The 27,314-nt window shown below is 45.9% G+C and overlaps 1 protein-coding gene across 3 annotated transcripts in view; it reads left to right on the top strand.

The window, feature by feature from the left end:
- The window catches only part of SMTNL1 (smoothelin like 1), a 341,784-nt gene that overhangs the window by 71,761 nt on the left and 242,709 nt on the right, over nucleotides 1–27,314 (top strand). For all 3 annotated transcript variants that reach the window (XR_003939938.1, XM_030186265.1, XM_030186254.1), the window contains exon 5: nucleotides 12,082–12,171. Coding sequence is in view for 2 of the 3 variants with exons in the window: in XM_030186265.1 (XP_030042125.1) it covers nucleotides 12,082–12,171 (90 nt within the window). In the remaining variant the exon portion in view is untranslated. The remainder of the gene's footprint in view (nucleotides 1–12,081; nucleotides 12,172–27,314) is intronic.

The following is a 27,314-nucleotide window of genomic DNA, read 5'->3' as shown; positions in this document are numbered from 1 at the left end:
TCCTATGTGGCCAGGGCGTGCCTGACGATTGTGCAGCGGGCTTCCCCCTCGGATCCTTCCTTGAGGGCTGATTGGCCGGCCCTGGAATCGGGCTTGGCTTATTTGGCAGACTTACTGTATGATGTCTTGAGAGCCTCGGCTAAAGGTATGGCTCAGACAGTCTCTGCGCGGCGGTGGCTTTGGCTGAAGCATTGGTCTGCTGACCACGCCTCTAAGTCCCGCCTGGCTAAGTTGCCTTTTAAAGGCAAGCTGCTCTTTGGGGTCGAGCTGGACAAAATTGTGACCGATCTCGGCACGTCTAAGGGCAAGAGGTTACCAGAGGTCAGGGCTCGGGCCAGTGCTCACCCCGGTAACTCCAGAGGACGGTTTCAGGAAGCCCGTCGGTACCGCCCGGGCAAGTCGGGCTCCTCTGCCCCCTCTTCTTTCAAGAGGAACTTCTCCCCCAAGCAGCATTCCTTTCGCAGAGACCGCCGTCCCGGAGGTGCGCCCTCCGGTCCTCCCCCAGGGTCTCGTACCCAATGACGGGGTCCTGGTCCATGGCCCAGTGCAGATTGGAGGACGCCTGTCCTCGTTTCTGGGCGAGTGGACCAGGGTAACTTCAGACGCTTGGGTGCTGGAAGTCATCAGAGACGGCTACAAGCTAGAGTTCTGCCGACCCTTAAGAGACGGGTTTGTACTCTCTCCCTGCAAGTCTCCGGTCAAAGCTGTGGCAGTGCAGCAGACTTTGGACAATCTGATCCGCCTGGGTGCGGTCGTTCCGGTGCCAGAAAATCAGCTTGGCAAGGGACGTTACTCCATTTACTTTGTGGTACCAAAGAAAGGAGGTTCTGTACGGCCTATCCTCGACCTCAAAGGGGTCAATCGGGCCTTGAAAGTTCGGCACTTTCACATGGAGACTCTCCGCTCTGTTATAGCGGCAGTGAAGGCAGGGGAGTTCCTGGCATCCTTGGACATCAAGGAAGCTTACTTGCATATTCCCATCTGGCCTCCTCATCAACGCTTTCTGCGTTTTGCAGTCCTGGGCCGACACTTCCAGTTCAGAGCCCTCCCGTTCGGGTTGGCTACTGCTCCGCGGACCTTCTCCAAAGTAATGGTGGTCATCGCGGCCTTCCTGCGAAAGGAAGGAGTACAAGTCCATCCTTATCTGGACGACTGGTTGATCCGAGCCCCCTCATGCAGAGTGCGGCAAAGCTGTGGACCGGGTGATTGCTCTTTTGAGCTCCCTGGGGTGGATCATCAACTGGGAGAAAAGCCAGCTGCGCCCGACTCAGTCCCTGGAGTATCTGGGAGTTCGATTCGACACCCAAGTGGGCAGAGTGTTCCTGCCGGACAATCGGATTGTCAAACTTCAGGCTCAGGTGGACCAGTTCCTAGTAGCCTCTCCGCTTCGGGCTTGGGACTATGTGCAGCTGTTGGGCTCTATGACGGCCACGATGGAAGTAGTGCCCTGGGCCAGGGCTCATATGAGACCACTACAACACTCTCTGCTGCAGCGCTGGACTCCGGTGTCGGAGGATTATGCTGTGCGCCTTTCCTTGGACCCAGCAGTGCGCAAGGCGCTGAGCTGGTGGCTGATGACAGACAAGATGTCTGCAGGGATGCCTCTTGTGACCCCGGAGTGGATTGTCGTCACGACGGACGCCTCTTTGACGGGCTGGGGAGCCCACTGCTTGGGAAGGACAGCGCAGGGGCTCTGGTCTCCTGCAGAGACAAAGTGGTCTATCAACCTCCTGGAACTCAGAGCCATTCGGTTGGCGCTTTTGGAGTTCCTCCCGGTACTGGCGTTGAAGCCAGTAAGGGTCCTGTCGGACAATGCCACGGCTGTGGCCTATGTCAACCGCCAGGGAGGTACCAAGAGCGCCCCTCTAGCCAAGGAGGCCGTGAATCTATGCCAGTGGGCGGAAGCGAACCTGGAACAGCTGTCAGCGGCCCACATTGCCGGAGTCATGAATGTCAAGGCGGACTTTCTCAGTCGCCATACCTTGGATCCCGGAGAGTGGCAGTTATCGGCTCAGGCGTTCTTGGACATCACGAAGCGCTGGGGCCAGCCAAGCCTAGATCTGATGGCGTCATCGGCCAATTGCCAAGTGCCGCGCTTTTTCAGCAGAGGACGGGACCCTTGATCCCTGGGAGTAGATGCTCTTCTCCATCAGTGGCTGACACAGGAGCTTCTCTATGTGTTCCCGCCCTGGCCCATGTTGGGCAGGGTGCTAGACCGGGTGGCAAAGCATCCGGGCCGGATAATCCTGGTGGGTCCGGACTGGCCCAGACGTCCCTGGTATGCGGACTTGATCAGGCTCTCTGTGGACGACCCTCTGCGACTGCCAGTGGAGCAGGGCCTGTTGCATCAGGGTCCCGTGGTGATGGAGGATCCCTCCCCCTTTGGTCTTACGGCCTGGCTATTGAGCGGCAGCATCTGAGGAAGAAGGGCTTCTCAGACAAGGTCATCGCCACTATGCTGAGAGCGAGGAAGCACTCTACTTCTACTGCTTACGCCAGGGTTTGGCGTACCTTTGCAGCGTGGTGTGAAGCAGGCTCACTTTCTCCCTTCACTGCTCCAATTTCTTCAGTGTTGGCGTTCCTGCAAGAAGGTCTGGAGAAAGGCCTGTCGCTCAGTTCCCTTAAAGTCCAGGTAGCGGCTCTGGCTTGCTTCAGGGGCCGCCTGAAGGGTGCTTCCCTGGCTTCACAGCCAGATGTGGTGTGCTTTCTCAAGGGAGTTAATCACCTGCGCCCTCCTCTGCACTCAGTGGTGCCTGCGTGGAATCTCAACCTGGTGCTAAGAGCCTTGCAGAAGCCGCCTTTTGAACCCTTGTCGAGGGCATCTCTGAAAGACCTGACATTGAAAGCAGTCTTTTTGGTGGCTATCACTTCAGCCAGAAGAGTTTCCGAGCTCCAGGCACTCTCATGTCGAGAGCCTTTTCTGCAGTTCACTGAGGCAGGAGTGACTATTCGCACAGTGCCTTCCTTCCTGCCCAAGATTGTTTCTCGTTCCATGTGAATCAGCAGCTCTGTCTTCCTTTCGTAGGGAGGACTACCCAGAGGAATACTCTGCTGTCAAATATCTGGATGTGAGACGAGTCATCATCAGATACTTGGAAGTGACCAATGATTTCCGGAAGTCGGATCATCTGTTTGTCCTGTTTGCAGGTCCTCGTAAGGGTCTGCAGGCTGCTAAGCCTACAGTGGCACGATGGGTCAAGGAAGCCATTGCAGCGGCTTATATGGCCGCGGGGAAGGTGCCGCCTATCCAGCTGAAGGCTCACTCTACTAGAGCTCAGGCGGCCTCGATGGCAGAGGCCGGGTCCGTCTCCTTGGAAGAGATATGCAAGGCGGCAACTTGGGCGTCGGCCCATACCTTCTCCAGGCATTACCGCTTGACTGTGGCTGCTCGGGCGGAGGCCCAGTTTGGAGCTTCAGTGTTGCGGTCAGGGATTTCAATGTCCCGCCCTGGGTGAGTACTGCTTCGGTACATCCCACCAGTCTATGGATTGATCAGCATGATGATATGGAAGGTAAAATTATGTATCATACCTGATAATTTTCTTTCCATTAATCATAGCTGATCAATCCATAGCCCCTCCCAGATATCTGTACTGTTTATATTCTGGTTGCATTTCAGGTTCAAGTTTAGTCTTCAGTTCCTGTTCAGGAGGACTTCGTGTTCAAGTTTTTTCAAGTGGATTCTTCAAGAGTTGAGACGAGTTTGTGTTACAGTGAGCTGCTGCATTCCTCTCCCCTCCGTTTTACGGGGCTGGATTGAGACCTAAATTCTGCCGGCGCTCCCTCCCGCTTTGTGCGGCTGTAGGGCAGCTTTGTACCCCTCCCGCTTCGGCGGTGTTAGGGTCAGTCAGCTCCTCCCGCGGTTGCAGGATAAGCCAGATCCCCCCGCATCGGCGGGGTGGTGTCCCTCCCCCGCTCCGCAGGGATGAGCTGGACGGATTCCCCTCCCCCACTTGTGTGGGGATGAGCTGGGTTAATTCCCCTCCCCCGTTTCGGCGGTGGTGAGCTGGGCAGAGTGTCCCTTTGTGGGTGTAATTCTCTAAGTGCTGAGTCCTGCGGATGGAGCTTGGATATCGACATACTGAGGAGTTTCCGGCAGCACGTGACCACATATAGGGAGGCAAAAGGATTGCTCTCTATCTCCACCTGCTGGTAGATGGACACAACCCACCAGTCTATGGATTGATCAGCTATGATTAATGGAAAGAAAATGATCAGGTATGATACATAATTTTACCTTTCATTACCCGGAGTAAACAGCAAATTACCGCGAATTGGCAGCAAATCAGACGGATTGGGGTCAGTTCCCCAGTATCTAGTCATATCTCTCCAGATCTCCCGCAGTGGACCCAACAACAAACTGTTTTGAAAAGACAGAGGAACAGCAGGCCTTGGGGCCTGTAACAAAAAATAAAAATGACAGGGTGCAAAATAATCAAGTTCTAACTGTTACGGAGTATAATCCTGTCTAACCAAAAAACAGTTGCCTAAATGGCGAAGCACACAAGCTTGATTATAACTTCGCAGCTCAGGCAGATCCATACCTCCCTCCATCCAGGAACCTAGCATGTGCTGCAGTGGAAGTTTATACTACATGCCCTCCCTCTTCCTCAACAAAATTGCCCCAACAATTTATAGTGTAGTTTGAAATCTTTCTTAAGAATACATAGAGGCAATAATTGCAGAACATAAAGCCATTTTGGCATTACAAAATAACCAGATTGACCACGCTTTCAGTCATCCGTCCGTTGCTTCCAACTAGCGGGAGATATTTAGCTGGTATAATTTGGATACCTTTATTGAAAGTTTTATACCCAAATTTGGAAAGGAGTCTTGTGCCCATTGGAGTGGGAAGTTTAAGCCCCTGCTTGTTCCGTAACTCCTCCGTATATGCTAGTGTGAGAGATTGAATTATTTATTTATTGCATTTGTATCCCGCATTTTCCCACCTCTTTGCAGGCTCAATGTGGCTTAACAATTTAACCTGAACCCAGCAAAGTCACCAAATTCCTGAAATAATTCTAACAACTCAGGCAAGGACTTCAAAGGGTCATTAAGATTAACCAACAAATCATCTGCAAAGGCCGAAATGGTGAACTTTGAATTACCTATAGGGACCCTAGATATGTGAGGATGCTGGAGCACCACCCTAATGAGAGGATCTAGAGATAGCACAAACTATAGGGGTGACAGCGGGCATCCTTGTCGAGTACCTTTGCAAATACTGAACTGTTTGGAATGCTCCCCATTGACCCACATGAACGCCTGTGGGTCAGAATAAAGAACCCGCAGGGCATTTGCAAAGAAGCCCTCCAATCCATATTTCCCCAGGACCACAAACAGAAACGGCCAGAGCACTCGATCAAATGCCTTCTCTGCATCAAATCTGACAAGAAAGGAAGGCATCAGACTCCCGGCCAGCACCTCCAGGGAGGCCAGAATAGAGCAAATATTTTTAGCAGCTACCCACCGCTTCACAAACCCCACCTGGGCTGTAATAACCAGGTCTGGGAGCACTTGTGCCAACCAATTAGCCAGAATTTTGGCATATAATTTAACATCAGCATTTAAGAGATATGGGTTGATAGGAGCTCGGTTTCTTCGGATCCCTATGTAGTTTTAATAACACGATTATCTGAGCTGTCTTTAAGGAATCTGAAGGTTTCCCTCAGCCACCATTGAGTTAAACAAAGAGAGCAGAGGGGACTTTACCCGTTCATAAAACTGTTTATAGAATTCCATACGATACCATCTGGGCCTGGGGTCTTATGGAGTGCACTTTGCTGCAGAGCCAACAGTAGGTCTCCTTCCGTGAATGGCACATTCAAAAATACACTTTGGCGCTGGGAGATCTTAGGAAGATCTAGATTGTCCAAATATAACTCACTAGGCAAAATTTCGGTGTTGCATAAAGATATTCGTAGAACTGTCGGAAATTATCTACTATATTTGCGTCTGAATGGAGTATTCCCTCATCTTGGTCTTGCAATTTGAGAATCCAAGACGGTCCCTTCGTACTCTTAGCTAAACGTGTAAGCAATTGTCCAGATTTATTACTGTGTCTGAAAAGTTAGTATTTGTAATAGAGCTGGAACTTGACTGGTTGGTGTAAAAGTTCATTGAGCTCTCTCTGGGATGTCAATAAAGCTGTTTTCTTCGCTTCAGTGGGAGTTGTCCCATATTTAATTCTGTGACTCTGTATCAATTTTTCTAATCTAAGTATTTCTAAGTTTCCTAGTACGGGCTGTATAACAGATGATTCCTCCCCCCACCCCCCCTGCCGTAAGGCCTTCGCTGTTTGCCAGTAAAGAGCAGGTGGATGGATATGTTGGCCATTGTGAAATTCATAAGCATCCCAAAGCTCCAGCAGAAAAGCCCAAAGTTTTTGGTCCCCAGATAGGTCCAAAGTGATAGCACCAACTATACCCCCAAGAAGTTCCCCGACCCACCTGAAGTTGAAACCAAACCAAGGTGTGGTCGGATACCTTATAAGGGGCTGATCTCTGCTGTGGGAATATGAGTGAAAAGGGGGCTAGAAACTAGAAACTAATCTGTGCGGGATTGTGAGGCATGAGCACGGTAATTTCTGATCGTGGGATGCAAAACTCGCCACACATCTATTAAATCTAGGGTATAACACAACAAAGGCAAGCCTCCAGGATGTCTGCCAGAGCGTTGGGTACCAGGGATAGACCTATCTAAATGGGGTCATAGACTAAATTAAAGTCACTCCCCAGAATCACATTCCCATCCTGGAAGAGAGTCAAAAGATCTATGAAAACTTGATAATTTTTTTTATCAAAAACATTAGGGGTGTAGACATTGCAGAGTACTAATGGGCGGCCATCCAGCTCAATTGAAGCTAAAATGTACCTCCCCACAGGAAACTGCACATTTGTTTGAACCTAGACATGTAAACTTTTTCAAAAGAGAATCATCACCCCTGCTTTGCACTTTTACCCTTGTGGTGGCAAATGTGATCCCTCCAAAACCCACCAGAAACCCACTGTACCCCCTTCACATGTAAGGGATATGGTAGTGGTGGGTAGTGGGTTTTGGGGGGGCTCAGCACATAAGGTAAGGGAGCTATGTACCTGGGAGCAATTTGTGAAGTCCACTGCAGTGCCCCTAGGGTAACCGGTTGCTGTCCTGGCATGTGAGGGGGACCAGTGCACTACGAATGCTGGCTCCTCCCACGACCAAAGGGCTTGCATTTTGTCGTTTCTGAGATGGGTGTCCTTGGTTTCCATTATCGCCGAAAATCAGAAACGGCCAAGTCTAGGGACGACCATCTTTAAGGACAATCTAAATTTCAAGATTTGGGCGTCCCCGACCGTATTATCGAAACGAAAGGTGGACATCCATCTTGTTTCGATAATATGGGTTTCCCTGCCCCTCCATCAGGACGTTTTGCGAGGACGTCCTCAGCAAAACTTGGGCGTTCTTTTGATTATGCCCCTCTCTGTCTACCAAGACCCTGTAGTATAGTTCATATGGGTGCTAGAAGTTGATCCAATCGCTAGGCAAACTGCAGGGCCGTGGTAGCAGATGTGAAAAAATGGGTCTTGCCTTCATACAATACTCGTAAACGAGCTGGGTAAAGCAATGCCGACTGTATGTTCTTGGCATAAAACAGTTTACAAGCTTCTTTAAATGTCTTGCGTTGTAGTGATACTGCAGCGGAGAAGTCTTGGAAACAAAGAACTGGGTGATTCTCATGTTGTAAAGATTCCATGAGCCATAGAGCTTGGAAAATTTCTTGTTTATGTGCAGAGTTCAGCAGTTTAAAGATGACAGGGTCCTTAGGTCTTACTGGTCCCGGGCGATGGGCACGTTCAGTGCGCAGAGGGCCCGTCGCTGACTCTAATTTTAAAGCTTTAGGAAGCCAAGTTTCCAAAAAGGCTCACAGTTCAGAATCTTTGATGGTCTCCAGGAGCTTGACCATCTTTATTACTCCGGCGCGCCTGATTCTCCAAGTCCTCCAACTTTGCCTCTAGCTGGTCGATTTTTTTGTTGCATTGCCTGTTGCCTTGTATCCTGTTGATGAAGCTTGTCCTCCGCTTCTGAAAGCCTCTGTTGATAGACGGAGACCACCAGGGTGATGCTTTCTCTTTAGGAGACCTCCCTCCTCCAAGGCAGCACAGTTGTTGCCAGACTGGAGGTGGGACTACTTTACAGGGTCCCTGTAGGTCTCCTCTATGTACCTTTCTGTCTCCCTCAGCTCCTCCAAGTCTGCTACTCGAGCCTCAAGAGAACAGACCCGTTCTCTGAGAGCTAGGAGCTCTTTGCATTGGGCACACACATATAACCTCTCACCAACTGGGAGTTAATTGTACATATGACACTCAAAGCAAAAGACTAGATAGTACCTCTCTCGCTGCTGGACAGTTGTCTCCATCTTAATTTATTGAAGAACTCAATAATACTAAAACTTGATAAATATTAATGCTATTAATTTAAGAAAAATGTCAGGAAGTATTTTTTCACGGAGAGAGTAGTGGATGCTTGGAATGCCCTCCCGCGGGAGGTGGTGGAGAGGAAAACGGTAACGGAATTCAAACATGCGTGGGATAAACATAAAGGAATCCTGCTCAGAAGGAAGGGATCCCCAGAAGCTTAGCCAGTGGTGGGAGGCAGGGCTGGTGGTTGGGAGGTGGGGATAGTGCTGGGCAGACTTATACGGTCTGTGCCAGAGCCGGTGGTGGGAGGCGGGGCTGGTGGTTGGGGGGGCGGGGATAGTGCTGGACAGACTTATACGGTCTGTGCCCTGAAAAAGACGGGTACAAATCAAGGTAAGGTATACACAAAAAGTGGCACATGTGAGTTTATCTTGTTGGGCAGACTGGATGGACCGTGCAGGTCTTTTTCTGCCGTCATCTACTATGTTACTATGTTTTTTTTTTTTTAGCTGATATATATTGTGTGATTTTTTTTTTTTTTTAGTGTTTTCTTCTTAAAGTAATGAAATGTAATTAAAACTCTTTAAGAGGACTCCTCTCTTGTTTATCCTAATTAGAATAACTGACTATAAATGAAGAGTTGTGCTAGGGGCAAAGTTATGTTCTTTCTGTAGACATTATCCTTTGAATCTGGGTTCCAGGTAGTCTTGAAAGAAAGGCATGATGCCAAATCAAGTCTCTAATGGGGGCTTGAACTAGGTCCAGATCAGGAGGCAGGGCAGGGGGCTTAGGTATGGAACCAACCATTTATTAACACAAGGACCTGTGGCAACAGAGGCAAAGACAGGAGGAACTTTATGGCCACAGCCCTAAGACACCAGGATTAAATTGGGTTGTTGGGTATATGGAAGTTGTTCCCAGCAACCAGAAGACAATCGAGTTCTCAAACTTAGCTAAGCTCCTGTATCTGGTTGCCTGCTCCTGAGTCTTGCTCTGCTCCATCCTTACTTCCAACTCCAGAGGCCTGTTTTGCTTCAGACTTGTTTCAGGGTCCAGTTGCTCCAGCCTCTTCCTTTTTTCCTTCTTCTGAGACTTATCTGGTTGGCACTTTATTCTGGTCTCTATGATCACCGACATCTTGCCCACCACTCCCCTGTTTCCAAATGAAATATGAGTATTCCCGAAGCAGGGAACCTAAGAGAGGGATGAAGAAATGCAGGTGATTGGGGGGGGGGGGGGGGGGGGGGGGATGAAAGGAGACAGTCAAGAGAAGAGTTATTAAGTAAGAGGAATGCAAGTAGGGAAGGAAACCTGGTGGGTTGGAGGTAGAGGGAGAGAGAAGACAGACAAATAAAGAAGAAAAGAAGGTGAAATACAAGAGAAGAAAGAAATGAAAGGAAAATAGAAAAAAAGGAGCAAGATTATATCTGAAGGCAAGAATAAAATAATGAAAAAAGAAAAATATCCAGAGATATACAATGTAGAAAGCTTATTTTTTGAATAAAAGTGTTCAAAAATATAACTTTTATATAAAAAAAAATAGCCTTTTCTGGGGAGGAGGAGACAAGATGGCTGCAGGCAGTCACAGCATGTGAGTGTCAAGGCTACAAGCTGGTGTCCTTTTTTGGGATTTTTTTTTCTGTTATATTTTTTGAATAAAAGTGTTTAAAATGTAACAGTTTTGTATAAAAATAGCCTTTTCTGGGGGGCGGAGACAAGATGGCAGGAGGCAGTGTCTGCAGTGAGTATCAAGGCTACAAACTGGTGTTCTTTTGTTTGGGGATTTCCCTCCACCCTAGTGGAGTGAGATGCGTGCCAGCTACAACCCAGTATACACAGGGACAAGGGCCAGCCAATGGGAAAAGTCTCATAAGGCATAGGGAACAGGGACACGTGCTCAGGAAGAGCCTGTCACAGAGCACTGCAGGAAGACTAAGATTTGTAGTCCAAGTCACTTCTTTCCTTTCTTAAGAGCACAAGCATTGTAAACTATTACAGGCAATGCAATCTGATATAAACAATGTCCAACATCTACTATAATAAAACTCACCCTCAACGTTCTGAGGACACTGACGTCAGTGAAGCCAAGCTCTGACTTCCTTCAAAAAGGTTCGAAGGTTTGTGGTGGTGAAGCCACCAAAATCGCTCCGGGCCCCGCCCTCGAGGGCGGAGCAATGGCACAACAACGAAGGGGTTGGCAGGGAGGGAGGCGGGGGGTGGGAAATCGCTCCGGGCCCCGCCCTCGCGTCAAACGTTATGACGTTGGGGGTGGAGCAATGCCAGAACAACGAAGGGGTTGGCCAGGGAGGGAGGGGGGGTGTTGGCGAAGAAAACCTTGCTAGCGCCCGTTTCATTTGCTCTGAAACGGGCTTCTTTTACTAGTATACATATAAACAACAGGCACCCTGCCTCCATGCAAATGCAGAACATCTGGTGCTAACGTCTCTGGCCTCTACATTTGATGATATGAATAAGAATCTTGAAAAACTGACAGTAGATTTTTCTGGACAGATAATCAAGTTGAAGCTTTGGATTTATTTAAGAAATATTTGACTGATATTCTAAAATGTTTCTCTGATGGAGTTCCCCCTACTAACAAGGTATATTATTTGCCAGTTTCATCAAAAAATGTTCAAGGAGAAATGGGAGTTGAACTAGTCCCTTAGAAGCAATTTTTAGACTTGCATAACATTTCAGCCATTATCTGATTGACTCTATTGGTATATTTGGATTTTGAACGGGATGTAACATTTATTAGACTTTCCTATAATGTTCTTTTGTTTCATGCATACACTCTTAACAATTTCTGCTACCTAGAATGTAAACCATGCTGAACCCTGAATAGAGGATATTAGTGGTATACAAGAATTGATTTGATTTGATCTATTCTATTATGAAACAGTACTTTAAACATTCATAGGACTTATTTTACGGACAAAACTATGGATATACCCTGATGTTGCTAAGGTAATGCAGGAGCGTAGAAAAACTTTTCTTGCTATGAGGCAAGAAGTGAAAGATTTAGGGACCACTTTCTTGTTAGCCATTCTTTGTAAATGTAGGGTTAGATATAGACAATTCAAGTATGTTTTTTTCACCCCTGAGCAACTGAGGGCTTTCTTGGATCTGAAGAAAGTAGTACAGTCTTAGTTTGCATTTTGTTATTTAGTTTCGAGGAAGTGCCTATTAGGCTTTTTCCTTAATGCATTTTTTCATCTGTTAGAGACTCCTATCTTTTCTAGATCTCTTCCCCCTATGAGTATGTGGTCTAAGCAAGAGTAAATTTATATTTCCTGTATTTGTTGCAAGTACATATTATGCTCTGTATTACTTGTGCAAGAGTTTTATCTTGTGAATTGTTTAAATTGCTTAAATAAATGTTTAAAATAGCCTTTTCTGTACGTTTTAATAAATGTAAAACTTTTGGTAATTTATATTCTGTTACCTAACCAAATCGTATAACCACTGACACACCATCTGCCTTGAAGAGGTACAGAAAGCCAGGCCTACCCATAACTTCTGCAACTGGAGCCTTATCGTAAGGATGTACTAATGACAGTACCTTTGTTCCAGATCAAGGACAATGATTTATTATTTTTTTTAATGTTTGTGTTGTATACCCTGATGTGCATGATTTTCTCTGGCTTCTGAAATATACTTTGTTCAATTCCTGTTTTCATAGGAGAAAGAGAAAGTGGGTCCCTGATGGAGCTGATACAGGCAGCACAAACCCCCATATCTTTTCTGCTCAGAAATAATGACGTAATTACAGGTATCTTGACACAAGCTATGTTTTCTGAAATTACATAAACTATCAGTTTTAAGGGGCAGTAAAAATGTGCAAAATGTTATTACTTACTTGTACTCTCTTTTGTTTGAGCAATATCCTTAAGGAATCAGGTTGTAGTTCAATAGGGATGTTGGATAAGGGAAATTTCTGAGAGATTATCATACCACCCATTGCTGGGGCTAGTACTACTACTACTACTAATTATCATTTCTATAGCGCAGAAGGATATTTTGTAATTCAAATATTATGCCTCGTGGGACAGAGTAGATGGGGCATATGACCCTTCATGGCCCCGAGAGATCGTTGCTTATTTCTGCTATCTAACAAGAGTCCATACATTTTGGAGCTTCAAAAGTTCCATGAGGTGAGATTGCTAACCACATGCAGGAGAGAGAGCCCAGCGTTCATAAGCCTTTTACACAATGTGAGTGGCTTGTGGTAGAAAAAGTAGAACAAAAGGATTACTTTTCAAACTAGGTGCCATTCTTTTGCATAAAGGAAAATAACTGCTTTACACCCACATGATAGCATGGGAAAGTGTACAGTACCAACAGAACCCGGGGAGAGGTACAAAGCTTAAGTACTAGACAAGGAAATATCAGCTATGCCTGTTATGTCATCTTGAGCTCAAATTTGGAAAAAATGAGTAATTACATTTAAAATCCAAATCCAAAGGGAGTATCTCTCACAAGTCCAATTTAGTGTTGATAAAGAACTCTTTGGAGACTTGAAAATTAGTGGATCAGAAATAGCAGTTAATAGGAAGAATAAAAACATCTTGCAGTACAGTGGCAATTTTATGAAGAGAGGGTGGGGTTTTTAGATAATAGTATGGCGGTACAGGAGACTTCCATGCTTGGTGATTTGTATTGCTGCCCTATGACACTTTTTTCCCCTTTAGCAGAGGTCTGCTTTCTTTGTAGCTACATCTCCAAAAAAAAAAAAAAGGAAAAACAAAATAAAACACCTATGAGGTGGAAAAGTTAACCTGTAATGCCATTGGTCAAACATTCCTATTGTAATGCTCTGTGCCCTGTTTGGTCCTGAAGCTAAAGACCTAACCCAGAATGTTCTAGAACTCTCCAGTCTCAGTTGGGAGTATGGAGGGAGTAGACTGCTGCACTGAGGCCCTGTTCAATTCCTGTGAGCAGTTTCTTTCCCTGATCTCCCTACTACTATTTAGGTAGTAAAACGTGCTCAGATAGATTTAAGTCTAAATTCTTGTTATTTTACCTGTTCCTGTTTGCTGTTTAAAACCTTTACCATTCACTGTTCTACTTTTTGGCAATATACCTATTAGTTTGTTAGCTCTGTTGTTCTGGACTGACTAAGAATTCTGGCAGTTTGTGTTCTTGGTCTATGGATGTTTTCTAGGAACTGTGGGAACCCTGAGATTGTGGCCCCAGTGCCCCTAGAACCCCCTTGGAAATAACAGATGGGTGAGAACTCGTCCAGAGGCAGGCGAGACCCAGCCAGTGGGTGGAGGTTATGCCAGTGTAGGTGCAAGTGCACAGGTGCAGGCAGACCTGGGCATTCCTAGGTAAGACCTTCCAGGTGAGTGCTAGGGGTAGCACTAATGAGTTACATTACAAATAGCACAAGATCTTATGAAAATATTTGATGGAAATGAACTAGAGTCGCTGTATGGGCTAGGACAGCCATTCCCAACCTAGTCCTAGGGGCACACCTTGTCAGTTCAGGTTTTCAGGATATCTATAATGAATATTCAATATTCATGTTAGATTTGTATGCAATTGAGGCAGTGCATAAAAATCTCTCTCATACATATTCATGGTGGATATCCTGAAAACCCGATGGGAGTAAGTGTGCCTCGAGGACTGGGTTGGGAGTGGCTGAGCTAGGGTGCGTCAATGTGAATGGCTGGAGACAGCATTCAAAGTACAAGAACGGGAAGGGTATGGAGCAGTGGGTTATTCTGTGGTTTTAGAAGGCACTTTTAGCGATGAAAACATAGGGAAATGGTTTCAAGGTATTAAGAGACAGTCCCTGATCGATTACACAAGGCCTACGATGCCAACTCTGATCTGTATAGGCAAAGCTGTGGTGGAAGAGGCCTCTATTTTATCATGCAGTGAGGGAAGACTTTATAACTGCAACTCGCTGGAAAGAAATAATGACTTTTGGATTCACCATGTAATGAAGATTTCCCTCCGCTGCTTGCTCCTAACACTTCGAGGAAGTTGTCTAGTAAGTCAGATTTCCTCTCAGGGTCAACGGGTCTCTCTGCTTACACTTCTTGTTGCTCACCAGCAGCTGCCTTAATAGCAGCGAAATCATTGAGAAAGAGAAGTCGGAGAACAAGAACAGGAATAGAGAGAGAGAAACACACACAGAAAGGAAGGAGGAGGCTAACACTAGCAGGTAGGTCATTTGGTGTGGAAAAACATCTCACACGGATCTGGAGAATTAGCCACTATGGTCTTTTTTTTTTTTTTTAAGTATTTTATTAATAATACAACAATATACAAACATATCAAGCCGATTACTTAGATCTTCAACCAATACCTACTCCTTGTTCCCTTATCCTATCCTCCCTCCCTCCCCCCCTCAGTCCAGTGGTGGTGGCTCTTGGAATTGTTCATACAATGACCATATTCTTGTGAAAATCATGGAGCCTTTCCGCTTGGCCGTCAATTTCGACATCTGGTAAAGAAAGTCTACTTTTTGAGTCACCTTGTGCAATGTTGGTGTTTCAGCTTGCTTCCAGGCCCGTGCTAGTGCTATCTTAGCCGCTACAAAATATTGAGTGGCCAGCCTGTGTTGGCCGCTAGAAATTGACCTGGGCCTAAAATGGAGAAGGCAATGCTCTACCCTTTTCGGGTATGGCTGTTGTAGTACATTATTTACCAACTTCACCACCTCCTCCCAAAACCGTTTTACTTTCTCACATTCCCACCATATATGGTAAAATGTGCCCCGAAGGCCACATTTTCGCCAACATTCCCCTGAAGTTCCCGGATATATCTTTTGCAGTCTATCTGGGGTGTAATACCACCAGTATAATATTTTGAACCCATTTTCATTTATAGATTGTGCTGGAAAGGCTTTAAGTAAGTATTTGTAACTACTCATCCATGTTGCTTTGGGATGGGTGGTTTGTAGCTTTTTCTCCCACTTCTTGTGGTAGGCGCCTTGAGGGTCAGTCCTTCCCAACAATGCAAGATATATCCGGGATATACTGCCTCTGCCCCCTCCCCCACGCATTGCTAATTCTAGGGTTTCGTCTAGTTCTAGCTCGTCTTGTGCACGTCGTCTAATAAAGCTACGTAAACAGCAGTAATATACAAGGTCTCTTTCTATCAATCCATATTCTTCCTGGAGTTCGGGGAAGCTAAGCATTTTCCCCTCTGACCATAGTTGCCCTAAGGTATGTAAGCCTGCTGCGGCCCAGAGATCAAATATCTTTTCCGATCCCCATAACTGGAAACCCTCCGCCCATCTTATTGCTATTTTTCGATAGTATTTCCATTCTGGGAACATGCGCCTTCTAATTTGGAGCCAGGTCTGGAGTGGATGTTTTAGGCCTAAAGGTAATCTCTGTATTATATGTGCCAACTCTCCCCCTGGTATCCATAAAATATCCTCTATCGCATACCTGCCTATCCATGCTCTCTCCCAGTTCATCCACTTCTTTACTGCCCCTGGGGCCCACTCTGCCAGTATTCTTAATTGCGCTGCTTGATAATATAGATAAAAGTTGGGTACACCCATGCCTCCTCGCTTAATTGTCTGGTATATCATGGCTCTTCGCACTCGCGGAGGCCGCCTCCTCCATATGTACCTGAACATCTTCCGGTGTAATTGTGTGAAGAAAGAGGTAGGGATTGGGACGGGTAGGGCTAAGAATAAATATAGCAGCTTGGGGTGCAACATCATCTTGATGGCATTAATACGCCCTTTCCATGATATATTGAGGCCTTCCCATCTATCTAATTCTTGAAAGAGTTCAGCTGCCTTATAAGGGAAGTTTGCCTGAAACAGACCTTCTACTTTGGGGGTTATCTGTATTCCTAGATATTTGATGGATTTTTGTGCCCAAGTAAAGGGAAATGCTGCCCGCAGACTCGGTATCTCTTCATTTGGTACTGTGATGTTTAGCAAAATGGATTTAGTTAAGTTGGGTTTAAACCCTGACACCGCACCATAGTATGCCACATGATCTATTACCTTTTGTACCGAGACTGCGGGCTGCGTGAGAGTGAGCAGTATATCATCAGTGAATAGCATAAGCTTTTGCTCCTTTCGCCCTCGCAGAATTCCCCCTACTTCCCTATCCTTTCTGATTATACATGCTAATGGCTCCAGAGATAAAGCAAACAGAAGTGGGGAGAGAGCACACCCCTGCCTAGTTCCACGCCCTAGCTGAAATGTATTTGTATATGACCCATTGATTAGGTGGAGGAGTGGCCTAGTGGTTAGGGTGGTGGACTTTGGTCCTAGGGAACTGAGGAACTGAGTTCGATTCCCACTTCAGGCACAGGCAGCTCCTTGTGACTCTGGGCAAGTCAATTAACCTTCCATTGCCCCATGTAAGCCGCATTGAGCCTGCCATGAGTGGGGAAAGCGCGGAGTACAAACGTAATAAAAATAAATAAAAATAAAATACCGCTTTCGGCCCTTTATATAGTAGCTGTATCCAGTGCATGTATCGTTACGTAATCCCCACCCATCGCAATACTGCAAATAGGAACGCCCAATCCACTCGATCGAACACTTTTTCTGCGTCGATAGAGAGCAGTAATGCCGGAATTTGTTCATCTTGTACGTATTGAATGGTGTGAATGAGGCTTCGTATATTATCAAATGTCTGTCGTCTTGTTATGAATCCAGCTTGATCTTCATGCACTAAGTGTGGCAGCTGCTTTTGTAATCTCTGTGCTAATATTTTTGTGAAAAGTTTATAATCTGCATTAAGTAGAGATATCGGGCAATAGGCGCTACATTATCGAGGATCTTTACTGGGCTTCAACAGTAATGTGATTGCTGCTAATGCCCACGATTGCGGAAGTTCTTGAGCTTCTTCTAGCTCGTTGAATAGCCGCATCAATATTGGTGTCAGGTGCTTCGCAAATAGCTTATAAAATCTTATAGGGTACCCGTCCGGCCCAGGAGCTTTACCATGTGCACTATCTGCTATCGCCCAATTAATCTCATCCAGCGTTATGGGGGCTGATAGGGACTCACTCTCTCCTCCTCTCAAATGTGGAACGCCACTATCTTGTAGATATTGTTCCACTATTGCTGGCCCTAGTGTCGGCTCTCTGTCATAAAGTGATGTATAGTAATCTAAAAAGGCTTTTTGTATTTGTTCTATCTGTGTGACATGCTCCCCGACTGCGTTCTGTATCCCCCCTATATGATTTCATTGAGCTTGTTTTTTAAGCTTGTTGGCCAATAGCCTACTTGCTTTGTCTCCGAACTCAAAGTGTTCTTGTTGGGCATGTTGTAGTTGTGCAGCTATGCTTTCCAATTGGAGTTCATTGAGCTTTAGTCTCAATTGATGTAATTTCTCTGCCTCCTCAGCATCTGCTGGCTGTGTTTTGTGTTTCTGTTCTAGCCTTCTAAGCTCGCTTCTAATATTGTTTTCCTGCTCTGTACGAGTTTTTATTATATGGGTGCGTAGTGCTATTAGTTGTCCGCTAATCACTACTTTAAGGCCTTCCCATAGCGTTGCTGCCCGGACCTTGCCTGTATTGTTGAACTTAAGGTATTCAATAATGTATTTTTCTATCTCCCTTATATTCTGCTCATCATACAGCAGGGCATCATCTAGGCGCCAGTATCTTGGGCCTACATATTTGGCATCTACTGTGATTACCAACACTACTGGGGAGTGGTCAGACCACGTGCGAGGTTCTATATATGATTCCTGTGTTTTGTTTGCTATGTTGACATCCCCCATCCAGCCATCTATTCTGGAGTATGATTTATATTTGGAGGAGTAATAGGTGTAATCCTTCTCAATTCCATGTTTCTCTCGCCATATATCTATCAATCCCCATCTAGCCATTAGCCTTTTTAATAACTTCCTATGTGCTTTTGCATATATTGCTGACCCTGTGGAGTTATCTATGGGGGGATGTATAGTGACATTGAGGTCGCTTCCCATTAATAAATGACCCTGTTAGTGATGTTGTAGAAGCTGTTCTATCTGTTCCCAGAAAGGCCCTTGGCCCTGATTAGGGGCATATACATTGAGGATAGTATAATAGTCATTGCAGATAGAGACCACCAACATCAGATATCTACCTTCTTTATCAATTACTAGTAAAAAAGGCCCGTTTCTGACACAAATGAAACGGGCGCTAGCAAGGTTTTCCTTGGAGTGTGTATGTTTGGGAGAGTGTATGTGAGAGTGACTGTTTGAGAGTCAGAGTGAAAGTGTGAGTGTGTGAGAGAGAGTCTGGGTGTGAGTGTGTTTGTGAGAGAGTGTGTGTGAGAATGAGAGTGTGTGCAAGTCTGTATGTGAGACACAGTGTGAGAGAGTGTGTGTGTGTGGGCAAGAGAGAGAGTGTGTGTGTGAGACACAGATTCTCTGTGAGAGTGAGTGTATGACACCAAGCGAGTGTGTGTGTGAGCCGTGCCCTCCCAATCCATGGCCATCTGTCCCCTGCCCCCTCCATTCATCCTTTTCCAGCAATTCCCCTCTGTCCCTGAGTCGTGCCCTCCCAATCCATGGCCATCCATGTTTGTCTGTCACCTGCCCCCTCCATTCATCCCTATCCAGCATTTCCCCTCTCTGCCTGAGGCCTGCCCTGCAATCCATATCCATCCATGCCCATCTGTGCCCTCCATTCATCCCTATGCAGCAATTCCCCTCTCCCTGAGTCCTGCCCTTCCAATCCATGCCCATCCATGCTCCTCTGTCACCTGGCCCCTCCATTTTTCCCTATCCAGCATTTCCCCTCTCTGCCTGAGGCCTGCTCTGCAATCCATATCCATCCATGCCCATCTGTCCCCTCCATTCATCCCTATCAGCAATTCCCCTCTCCCTGAGTCCTGCCCTTCCAATCCATGCCCATCCATGCTCACCTGGCCCCTCCATTTTTTCCTATCCAGCATTTCCCCTCTCTGCCTGAGGCCTGCTGTGCAATCCATATCCATCCATGCCCATCTGTCCCCTCCATTCATCCCTATCCAGCAATTCCCCTCTCCCTGAGTCCTGCCCTTCCAATCCATGCCCATCCATGCTCCTCTGTCACCTGGCCCCTCCATTTTTCCCTATCCTGCATTTCCCCTCTATGCCTGAGGCCTGCTGTGCAATCCATGCCCATCCATGCTCATCTGTCACCTGGCCCCTCCATTTTTCCCTATCCAGCAATTTCCCTCTCTCCCTGAGTCCTGCCCTCCCAATCCATGCCCCTCTTTCCCCTGCCCCCTCCATTCATCCATTTCTAGTAATTCCCCTCTCTCCCTGTGCCCTGCCCTCCTAATCCATACCCATCCATGCTCCTCTGTCCCCTGCCGCCTCCATTCATCCTTTTCCAGCAATTCCCCTCTGTCCCTGAGTCGTGCCCTCCCAATCCATGCCCATCCATGCTCCTCTGTCCCCTGCCGCCTCCATTCATCCTTTTCCAGCAAGTCCCCTCTTGCCCTTCCATGACCCCCCCCTCGCATCCATGCTACTCTCTCTCCCATGTCCCAGCCTGGCCCGCCCTCTTTTCCCCCCCCCCCCCCCCTTCGCATCCATGCCTCGCATCCATGCCCCCCCTTCGCATCCATGCATCCCCCCCCCCCGTTCGCATCCATGCTTCCTTTTTTTTTTTTCTTCTTCGTTTTAACTTTACCTCCGTGGCGGTTCGTGCAGCGAAGCGTCAGGGAAGGAGGCGGCGCTCCCGACGTCTAGCTTTACGTCGGGAGCGCCGCCTCCTTCCCTGACGCTTCGCTTCCCGATTTGTTTGGTTTGAGGCGAGGGCGGGGCAGAGACGGCTGGCTGGCTTGAAGGCTTCACTGGGAGTGACGTCAGATGGCTTCAAGGCTTCAAGGCTTCAGCTTGAAGTTTCCGGCTTCAAACTTCCGGCTTCACAGAACGTTGTCTTCAGAACGTTCACGGTGCGTTTTATTATATTAGATAGTTTTTACGATTTGCCATGGACGAGATGTCGAAAGCGCTATCAGTACCCCTCGTTTTTTAGGCGTAGCTGCGCATGAAGAGAATTTAATGATGGGGTCTCGTCCATGACAAACTTGCTTCTCATGACATTTTTTCAAATGCGTTTCTTGTAAGAGAACCACATCAGCCTTTAAACGTATCATATCTTTAAACATAAGTTTTCGTTTTATGGGCGAATTAAGTCCTCTCACATTCAGTGTAACACATTTCAATTCTTCATCGGCCATAAGCAAGTAAATAGCCATATATAAACCCACCACTGGCACTCCTCTCCCATTTCCCTACTTGCCACCCCCCTCCCCTCTTCCCCAAAAACCATATAATACATGCCCCTCTCATCAGATAAGACGTGTTTGGGAGAAAGTGAATTATGTCCCATATATATTACCAGCCTGTTGCTGTCACCTGTTACTCAGTCATGCATTAGTGCAGCCCTTCTTAGAGGATGTCGGTCATGCCACTTTACCAGCTCCGTTTTTTGTAATCCGTTAGTGGTGGTTGCCTTCTTAGACGTCCTCGGCCCTGCGAGACTCGCTGCCACTTTGCTTTGTTGTTTTTTAGGGTAGCTGTTGGTTGGCGTGAGTATGCAGATTCCCCCGTTGCTCCCTCTTTCATGTGCTCTTGAGCCTCTTCCATTGATGTGATTCTGCATTGCTTGCCTGCTTTATAGAATATCAGGGCAAAAGGATGCTGCTATTTATATTTTACGCCTTCCGCTCGCAATTGTTCAGTAAGTGGCCTTAAAGCTCTTCTGCGTTTAAGGGTAGTAGCTGATATATCGTGGAACAGATCAAGCGGGTAAGTGTTCCATATGATTGGGACGTTCGCCATCGCTTTTTGCATAAGTTCTTCCTTGACTTTGAAGTCGGAGAAGCATGCCACAATGTCTTTGGGCACATTAGCCTGGCGTGGGCCCAACGCCCGATGGGCGCGTTCTATTCGTATGTCCTCGGGGGAGGTGACTTTTTCTGGCGTGGTCAAGAGCTGGGCTGCCAAGGCCTTCACCACTTGTTTGCAATTGTTATGTTCTAGTAATTCTGGTAGTCCCCGTATTTGTATATTGGATCTCCAACTCCTGTTCTCTAGGTCTTCAATTTTATCAGTAAGAAATCGCAAGTCCGTTTGTTGTTCCAGTGTTATTTTCAATAGTATTCAAGGAGTCTGCATGTTCTTCTACCCCAACTTCCACCTCATTGACTCGATTACCCAGCTCTGTAATTTCTCCTCGAAGATCAGTGCCAAGCTGCGCAAATTCCTTGCGCATCTCTTTCATTTCTGATTTAATGTCCTGAAACCAGGTTTTAAGTTGTTCCCATTTGTCCGGTGATAGTTCGCTATCTCCGTTGTCCCCTTGCTCTTTCTGAAGCAGCGGAGACCGCGATCTCGTGGCGGGTTTGTTCGCGCCTGGATCTGCGGCCTGCATTAGGGGTGCGGGTTCTCGGTGGCGATAAGCGAAGGTATGTAAATCGGTTGATTTTGCTTTAGCGTTCGACATCCTCGGTAGCGCTATCCTTTCACCGTTCTATTGTGTTAATTTGGGCTGCTCAACACTGCAGAAGGTAGCTATTTGCTTCATATTTTCAGGCTGGAATTCGGGAGCTCCAATTCTAGACCTCCATTACGGAGCGTGACGTCACTTCCTCTTCAGCCACTATGGTCTTTGATTTTTTTTTCCCCAGGGTTCTCAGAAGATCAGGGGTAACCCTCACGATTTTGGAAGATGCTTGTATGACATTTTTATAATGATGTTTACTGCAAGCTCTTTATTTTTAAGTTGTTAGTTTCTGCATTCCCTGCCTCTCCCAGCAGGAGGCATTGTACAGAATAGTGTGGAAGCACTGGCTGTGGGATGATCCCATTGTCTACAATTGTAGCCTTTCCCATGAGGAGATGCTGTAAGGAATGGTCCAGATGCATTGACAATCCTAGGAGAAGAAAGATGATGGAAGTTAAACAAATAAGGCTTCAAGTGGTAGTGCTAGAATCAATCTCACTTCTCCTGCAACAGGAGACTTGTTTCTCACCCTCCCCATATGAACAGAAATCTCCCACCGGTTTTGATCTGGGATTGATTCTATTCAGCTGGTAGCTAGAAGCATGCCCTACACCTTCACCAGAAGTGTGGAAGAGTAGCACATATGTGGATAACACTATCGTTGCTAGAGGGAAGAACCTGTTGGAAGGGCCCTGACCTTGCTGGAGGGCTGTGGTGGGGACACCGTGATGAGAAATGGTTAGGAAGGGCTAAGAGGCAGGAACTGAAGAGTGAAAGTGAATGACAGGAAGTGAAGTGACTGGAGGACAGGAAATGGAGGGAAGTAGAAGCAAATGTCTTTCCTTCTTTAATATGATTTTAAAAGCATATTATAACTTTTGAATAATCCTTATTAATTCAAGGGATAATATGACAATGTGAAAAAAAATCCAATGAAAAAATAACAGAAAAGAGTATTTGGAAATATTGGTAATTGGAAAATGTGCTACCAACTAGTTTTCATTCCATGATTGATCCGTTTGGTGAGTTCCCTATTGCTTCCCCAGTACATGTAATACATGAAAAATAGAGTGTAAATTGTTAGATCCAACATGATAATCCTGTATTCTGGTTTGTGGCCTTTCTGCCTCAAGTGGCTCTCTGGATGTGTATCTGTACAAAATATTTGACCTACCTTATTATGTGTTTAGGGGGTGGGTGCCTTTAGGGCAGCACGGTTTTCCCAGGAAGTGTCTTCACCTACTGCTGTGTGGTCTAAACTGTATGTTTGCTTTATGCCAGAAGCCTCTGGGTCTACATCTGGTGAAATGTCAGTCTTTTTCATATACCCTACATTCTTTCAGTCCTATTAATTTCTTTTCTAGCTAAAAACCCGTTGCATACACAGTCTGGTACTTTAGAATTCCTTTGACCATCGTCTTTGAGAATGGAGTGTATGAAGCACAGGCTGGAGCAGCAGTTATGGAACCTGGTCTGCCAGTTAGACACTTCTGCAGATAGTATTTTCACAGTGGCATCAAGCTGATGTAACTGATGCTGCCGTGTACAACCACTCCAGTTTGCAGTTGTTGTGGAATTGACTCTTTACTACTGAATTACTAGTAGTAATCATTTCTATAGCAGTACTAGATGTATGCAGCACTGTACACATTATATGCAGGTACTTTCTCTGTCCCTAGTTGACTCACAATCTTAAGTTTTGTACCTGGGGCAATGGTGGATTAAGTGGCTTACCTATAGTCACAAGGAACTGTAGTGGGGATTGAACTGTGTTAACCAGGAACTCGGTCCACTGCACTAACAATTAAGCTACTCCTCTACTTGGATTAAGATTTAACGCACACCTTTTTCAATAATAGCTCAAAGCAAGTTACATTCAGCTACTGTACATACAGTGGGGGAAATAAGTATTTGATCCCTTGCTGATTTTGTAAGTTTGCCCACTGACAAAGACATGAGCAGCCCATAATTGAAGGGTAGGTTATTGGTAACAGTGAGAGATAGCACATCACAAATTAAATCCGGAAAATCACATTGTGGAAAGTATATGAATTTATTTGCATTCTGCAGAGGGAAATAAGTATTTGATCCCTCTGGCAAACAAGACCTAATACTTGGTGGCAAAACCCTTGTTGGCAAGCACAGCGGTCAGACGTCTTCTGTAGTTGATGATGAGGTTTGCACACATGTCAGGAGGAATTTTGGTCCACTCCTCTTTGCAGATCATCTCTAAATCATTAAGAGTTCTGGGCTGTCGCTTGGCAACTCGCAGCTTCAGCTCCCTCCATAAGTTTTCAATGGGATTAAGGTCTGGTGACTGGCTAGGCCACTCCATGACCCTAATGTGCTTCTTCCTGAGCCACTCCTTTGTTGCCTTGGCTGTATGTTTTGGGTCATTGTCGTGCTGGAAGACCCAGCCACGACCCATTTTTAAGGCCCTGGCGGAGGGAAGGAGGTTGTCACTCAGAATTGTACGGTACATGGCCCCATCCATTCTCCCATTGATGCGGTGAAGTAGTCCTGTGCCCTTAGCAGAGAAACACCCCCAAAACATAACATTTCCACCTCCATGCTTGACAGTGGGGACGGTGTTCTTTGGGTCATAGGCAGCATTTCTCTTCCTCCAAACACGGCGAGTTGAGTTCATGCCAAAGAGCTCAATTTTTGTCTCATCTGACCACAGCACCTTCTCCCAATCACTCTCGGCATCATCCAGGTGTTCACTGGCAAACTTCAGACGGGCCGTCACATGTGCCTTCCGGAGCAGGGGGACCTTGCGGGCACTGCAGGATTGCAATCCGTTATGTCGTAATGTGTTACCAATGGTTTTCGTGGTGACAGTGGTCCCAGCTGCCTTGAGATCATTGACAAGTTCCCCCCTTGTAGTTGTAGGCTGATTTCTAACCTTCCTCATGATCAAGGATACCCCACGAGGTGAGATTTTGCGTGGAGCCCCAGATCTTTGTCGATTGACAGTCATTTTGTACTTCTTCCATTTTCTTACTATGGCACCAACAGTTGTCTCCTTCTCGCCCAGCGTCTTACTGATGGTTTTGTAGCCCATTCCAGCCTTGTGCAGGTGTATGATCTTGTCCCTGACATCCTTAGATAGCTCCTTGCTCTTGGCCATTTTGTAGAGGTTAGAGTCTGACTGATTCACTGAGTCTGTGGACAGGTGTCTTTCATACAGGTGACCATTGCCGACAGCTGTCTGTCATGCAGGTAACGAGTTGATTTGGAGCATCTACCTGGTCTGTAGGGGCCAGATCTCTTACTGGTTGGTGGGGGATCAAATACTTATTTCCCTCTGCAGAATGCAAATAAATTCATATACTTTCCACAATGTGATTTTCCGGATTTAATTTGTGATGTGCTATCTCTCACTGTTACCAATAACCTACCCTTCAATTATGGGCTGCTCATGTCTTTGTCAGTGGGCAAACTTACAAAATCAGCAAGGGATCAAATACTTATTTCCCCCACTGTACTTCTATGGCCACAGAAGGCTAACAATCTAAGGTCCCATATTCAAAAAAAGCTGAGCTCCTAAGATAGGCTTCAACCTTTGTGCCCTATTTTCAGCCAAACTTCAGATCCTAAGTTTATAGCCGAAAGTTCATCTTACTTTAGGAGCTTAAAAGTTATGTTTATAAATTTAGGTCTGCCATACATTTGTCTAATTTATTAGACTAGGGGCCGATGCAGAAAGCCACATAGTAAAGCCACTGACCGCACGACTTCTACCAGAAGCTTTCCGCTAAAAGTTGGCCACAGGATGAGGTATTCAATGAACATGTTAAAATATAGCCTGTGTCTGTTGTGAGAGAGACCATCCAGTGAGATGTTACACCAGATTCATTAACAGCTGAAAAATCAGCTACTCATGGCTATGGTAGCTTTCCAGCATCTGATGAATTAGAGAAGACAAGAAGGGATATCATTTCTATTTGTTAATTTGTAAAGTGGGGATTGGTATTTGCTAGTTTTTTCAAATTTACATCTGCTATCTTTATATTTTGCACAGTACTAGGGGCCATATATCACTATCACTATTTCTGTTTCTGTGGTGTTGCATTGTATACAGATTCTGGCTTTTTTGGGGGTTCAGTTTAATTTTTGTCTAAATATTTCTATTGTTTATATTTTATTTAAAATTTGCTATTCTGCTAATGCTCACTAGCAGGTCTTAGCAGGTCTCGGCGTTCACAAATAAGTTTGTGGTTACTTATTCTATAGTGGATTAGGGTGTATCTGTGTCTGTGAAAAAGACATGGTTTTCTGTTGGCATTGACCAGGATCGACGATCTGTACTATTCTGGCTGGTTTAGTTTTACTATAGATGTTTGATGTTCTACTGCTCACTGCAATTACTACTACTACAATTTAGCATTTCTATAGCGCTACAAGGTGTACGCAGTGCTGCACAAACATAGAAGAAAGACCAGTCCCTGCTCAAAGAGTTTACAATCTAATAGACAAAAAATAAAGTAATCAAATCAATTAATGTGTACAGGAAGGAGGAGAGGAGGGTATGTGGAGGCGAGTGGTTACGAGTCAAAAGCAATGTTAAAGAGGTGGGCTTTCAGTCTAGATTTAAAGGTGGCCAAGGATGGGGCACCTTTAAGATGCTGCGTTTTCCTAGGTACACTCTTGTGTGACTCGTAGAGGTTATTGCTTAAGATATGGTAGAATTGCTCAGTAGGTCCTGAATGACATTTGTTGTATTTTGTATTCTCAGTATGTATAATACTGGATTTTGGAGGAGGGTGTTAAAAAATGAATGGCCCCAGGTAGGCTACTGTGTGGAATCTTTGGGCAAGGCCATTCTAGATTTGAAAAGAAGTAGAAACAGTCTAGTAGCGCTTTAGAAATGATAAGTAGTAGTAGTAGTATATCCATAGACTGGGGTGGATACAGGCTGGAAGAACAGTCATGGGAGCCTCTGTAAAATATCAATGCCTTGGCAAAGTTGTGTTCTTTCTGTAGACAATATCCTTTGAATCTGGGTTCCAGGTAGTCCAGTTCTCAAATTTAGCAAATCTCTGCTCCAGCCTTACTTCCAAATCTGGAGGCCTGTTTTGCTTCAGACTTGTGTCAGGGTCCAGTGGCTCCAACCCCATCCTACTTCTGATACTTATCTAGTTATCACTTTATTCTAGTCTCTATGATCACTGAAGTCTTACCCATCACTCCACCCCAGTTTGCAACTTGAACTGTGAGTATTCACAAGGCAGGGAACTTAACAGAGGAATGAAGAAAAGCAGATGATTGTTGGGGGGGGGGGGGGGTAAAGGAGAGAGTCAAGAGAAGAGTTATTAAATAAGAGGAGATGAATGCAAGTAGGGAAGGAACCATGCTGGTTGGAGAGAGAGGGAAGAGAGACTGAAATGGAGAGGAAGAGAAGATGAAGTACGTGAGGAGAAAGAAATGAAAAAAGAAAGAAGGAGCAAGATTATAACTGAAGACAAGAAAAGTAATGAAAAAAGAAAAATATCC

The sequence above is a fragment of the Microcaecilia unicolor genome, chromosome 1, assembly GCF_901765095.1.
Source record: "Microcaecilia unicolor chromosome 1, aMicUni1.1, whole genome shotgun sequence".
Taxonomy (NCBI): Eukaryota; Metazoa; Chordata; class Amphibia; order Gymnophiona; family Siphonopidae; genus Microcaecilia; species Microcaecilia unicolor.
Note: the sequence above shows the minus strand (reverse complement) of the source record. Positions and strands in the feature narration are given on the sequence as shown.